Source organism: Psammomys obesus, unplaced genomic scaffold (assembly GCF_907164565.1).
Source record: "Psammomys obesus unplaced genomic scaffold, mPsaObe1.curated_primary_1811, whole genome shotgun sequence".
NCBI lineage: Eukaryota > Metazoa > Chordata > Mammalia > Rodentia > Muridae > Psammomys > Psammomys obesus.
This window is the reverse complement of record NW_026596046.1, coordinates 37,570,098-37,573,810: the sequence shown is the minus strand read 5'-3', so window position 1 is coordinate 37,573,810 and position 3,713 is coordinate 37,570,098. Positions and strand designations below refer to the sequence as shown.

General features: G+C 40.7%; 1 protein-coding gene across 1 annotated transcript; it reads right to left on the bottom strand.

The window, feature by feature from the left end:
- Positions 1-1,923: 1,923 nt before the first annotated feature.
- LOC129688294 (olfactory receptor 51I1-like) lies at positions 1,924-2,877 on the bottom strand. The gene has a single exon (XM_055623040.1). The coding sequence runs from the start codon at positions 2,875-2,877 to the stop codon at positions 1,924-1,926; it is 954 nt and encodes a 317-aa protein (XP_055479015.1).
- Between the last annotated feature and the right edge of the window lie 836 nt (positions 2,878-3,713).

The window sequence follows — 3,713 nt, the reverse complement described above, 5'->3', positions numbered from 1 at the left end:
CTTTCTGCTTCTCCTCTTATGTTTTAAGCACAACCATTCTAACATTTAACTTCATGTCTATGCTTCAGGTCATCTGAATCAGGAAAACAATTTCACACAGTGAATGAGATGAAATGAATAAAACTGTTCTACTATAAAATAGAATTAAACCAGTCCGTTCTGCCTAAACAGAACATATTTTAAGCTGCCTTATTACATCTTTTGTAAGTTAAAAAACAAAGAATATGTGTCAGCTTCACAATCACATTGTGAATACAAAGATGGTGGTGTAAAGATTCCTTACTACTCTGTCTTTTCTTCTTTCTGAATCATCTCCACCATCCAATTCCACTTTGCTTTATTGTCATATCTTCATTATTTAGTCTGAAAGTAGCTCCCAAATGACAAAGAAAAGTGATTTCAAGAGGTTGCTCTGTACCTTTGTCACAATCCAAATGGAAAGGAACATGTCTGACATTCATAATTCTAGAATAAATCATATCCAAGTTCGAATCTTTGTGATTAAATACCAGAAAATGCATTCAATAAAATATTAATGGTAGAGGTATCATACACTCTACAAACAAGTGAGAAATCCCTCAAAGAAAAATTGTCCCTTATCTTCAAACATTGGATGGCTGCTGATATTTTATCCCACATCTTCGTGCCTTTGCTTGGGGGATTTTGGATCCCATAAGCTTCTGGCTAGAAGGATGCACCAAAAGGAGAAGGGTGCGTCATGTAGAGAAGGGTACATCATACAGAGAAGGATGCATCATGGGGAGAGGATGCATTATACAGGGAAGGATGCATCAAGCATAGGATGAATTATATAGAGGATGCATCATGTAGAGAAAAATATATCAGTCAGAGAAGGATGCATCATGTACAGAAGAATGTATCATGTAAAGAAGAATGTATTATATAGAGAAGGATGCATAATTCAGAGACATTAAATTGAATGCTAAAAATGATAAAGGTGTTTAAGACAGAATTTGTGTCATTTGTGTTTATTATGCTTCCCAAATAATTTCTTTCTCAGAGAAAAGGCCACACAGAATGCTTGTTAAAATAGTCCCCCTTCTGGCCAATAAATGTCAAACAGAGCTGAACCAGGCAAATGATCTTGGAATTGAGAGCAATTTCAATCCTTCAGTATTTTATTTATGAAATTTTCCATCTTCCAAGAAGCTCTTGACCCCAGTTCCCACTGTTTCCATATGCTAAGTTAAACCAATATCAAACCCTACTAATTATATCATTATGAACTTTCTCCTGACTTTTGTTCTAGAGTAGAAGCTGTGTGACAATTATGTGTCTAACGTATATTAAAATTTTTATAATCAATGACATCAGCTATTACTTAGAAACACAATTAAAACTTTCTCTTTATTTTTGTTACTTCTGTTATTTTTCAGATTATAATTACATAATCTCTCCTCCCTTTTCCTCCCTCCAAACTTTCCCACATACCCCTCCTTGCTCTTTTTAAAATTTCTAACTTTTCCAGTAGTCATTTACAAACATATATATACATACACTTCCATACTTATCATCCGTTTTTAATGTCTTAAGTAACACTGAAATTTTAAGAAATATTGTGTGATATCTTGGTTTCTCTCTGTAACCAGACCTTCACAAACTATATATGACACAGAGTTAGATCCCTCGACTTCTCAGTTTTGGTAGTATTCAGTAACTTCCATTTCACATTCCTAATTATTTCTTCTCATTGCTACCAAACAATGGTCATTAGTCAAAAAACACAATTGCGTTGGTGCTTTTTTTAAAGCCTTCTGCCCATCTTTCCCACTGTATTTTCTTTATTTGAGGGAATGAGCACTTTTTAATGTTAGGATTCATGGTGCCTAGAATACTATTTGGAACACAGCAGAGCCTGCATATTTTTAAAGACCATTGCAGTGTTTCATATATAAAATAATCTCATTCCCCAGCCAGAACACGTTGCACCCCAAATCGCTTGCGCAGGGCGGCTTGGATCTGCCTGGATTTGAGACTATAAACCAGAGGATTTAGCAGTGGGGTCATGAGCAGGTAGGCGTTGCTCATGGTGGTGTAGAGAACTGGAGAGGTTTCCCGGGCGTAGCGATGCAGTACTGCAAGGCTGATGAGCGGCAGATAGAACACCAGCACCGTGCAGAGGTGACAGGCACAGGTGTGCAGGGACTTCCAGTTTCCATCTTGGATCCCCAGTTTCATCACAGCGCCCAAGATCTTCATGTAGGAAGCTAAGATGAAGATCACATCTACCGCAAATGTGCAGAGTACACAGACCAGTCCATAGATACTGCTAAACGTGACGTCTCCACAGGCCAAGTTCAGCATATCTGAGTAGTAGCAATACGAGTGTGAGAGGATATTGGTCCCGCAGAAAGGAAACGCCCTGAGGAAAAATGGCAGAGGGGCCAACAGAGTGGCTCCTCGTAGGAGGGCAGCTCCACTGAGGCCGATAACAGTGTGGTGATTCAGGATCCTGGTATAAGAGAGTGGAGCACAGATAGCAACCAAGCGGTCAAAGGCCATGGCCACCAGAACACCCGACTCTACCGAGGAGAGAGTGTGGATAAAGAACATTTGCGTCAGACAGGCATCCAGACCAACATGGTGGACATCAAAGCAGAAGATGGCCAAGACGCTGGGCATTGTGGACAGTGAGAGGCCTAAGTCCGTGAGGGCTAGCATGGCCAAGAAATAGAACTGGGGTTCATGAAGGTTCTGCTCTGTCCTCACTAGAAGGAGGAGAAGAAGGTTCCCCCCAACTGCTACCAGGTATAGGACACAGAAGGGGATTGAGATCCACGTATGTGCAGCCTCTAGACCAGGGATACCAATGAAGGAAAAAGTGGGCCGATTGGCAGTAAAATTGAAAGCCGACATGGTGAGTTGTGGGTGGGGCTGCAGTCCAGGACACTCACATAGCTACAAAACAGAAATCGAATCAGAAATTTGCAAACTGAGTAAAAAGTAAAACCGTATTTTTATACATGGAATAGCAAAACTGAGTCCTGGAGACGTCAAACTGGGTCATCAAATTTTGGGCAGAGACTGGAACAGCTGGAGTTCTAAGAAAGTTCTGATACACATGAAACTGTTCAACCCTTAAAGAAAAGGATGTGACAGTTTCTTTTAAAGTAAAACACAGATTTATGTTGTACTGAATATCCAGTGACTGCATTACTATGAATTTGTTTAATAGAAATGAAAATTCAAATTCATAATGCTACTTTTGAGATAAACATGAAGATTAAATTCCTCCGAGGCTGGCCCAAGCTTGGAATCCCCTGTGCACAGTTGTCCACAGCCCTGGAGCTCAGCATGCCTGAGATTCAGCTTTGCCAGTTTTCCTGGTAGACCAGTCTTCCTGGCAGAGTCCTCTCACACCACAGATACCTTAAATCAGCTGAAGAGATAGCAGAACCCCAGATTCACAAGGAGACGGGGCTCCTCCCAGCGCTGGAAGAAGAAACACTCTGCTTCTCATTCAGTCCTCTTGGAGCCTCCTCTTTAGCTGCATTTAAGATTCCTTTGACTCCCAGGTTGGAAGATGAAGCCACGTGTGTCTGCAGTCATTTCAGTGACCTCAGGACCCAGATCATTCCCGGCTGATGAGTGCTTACTGTTTATGTCTTCCTTCCTGCTCCCACTCAATGTGATGAGAATTTCTTTTATCTTCCCTGTTTCTACAGATACTATACACTAAATTCTGTACATGC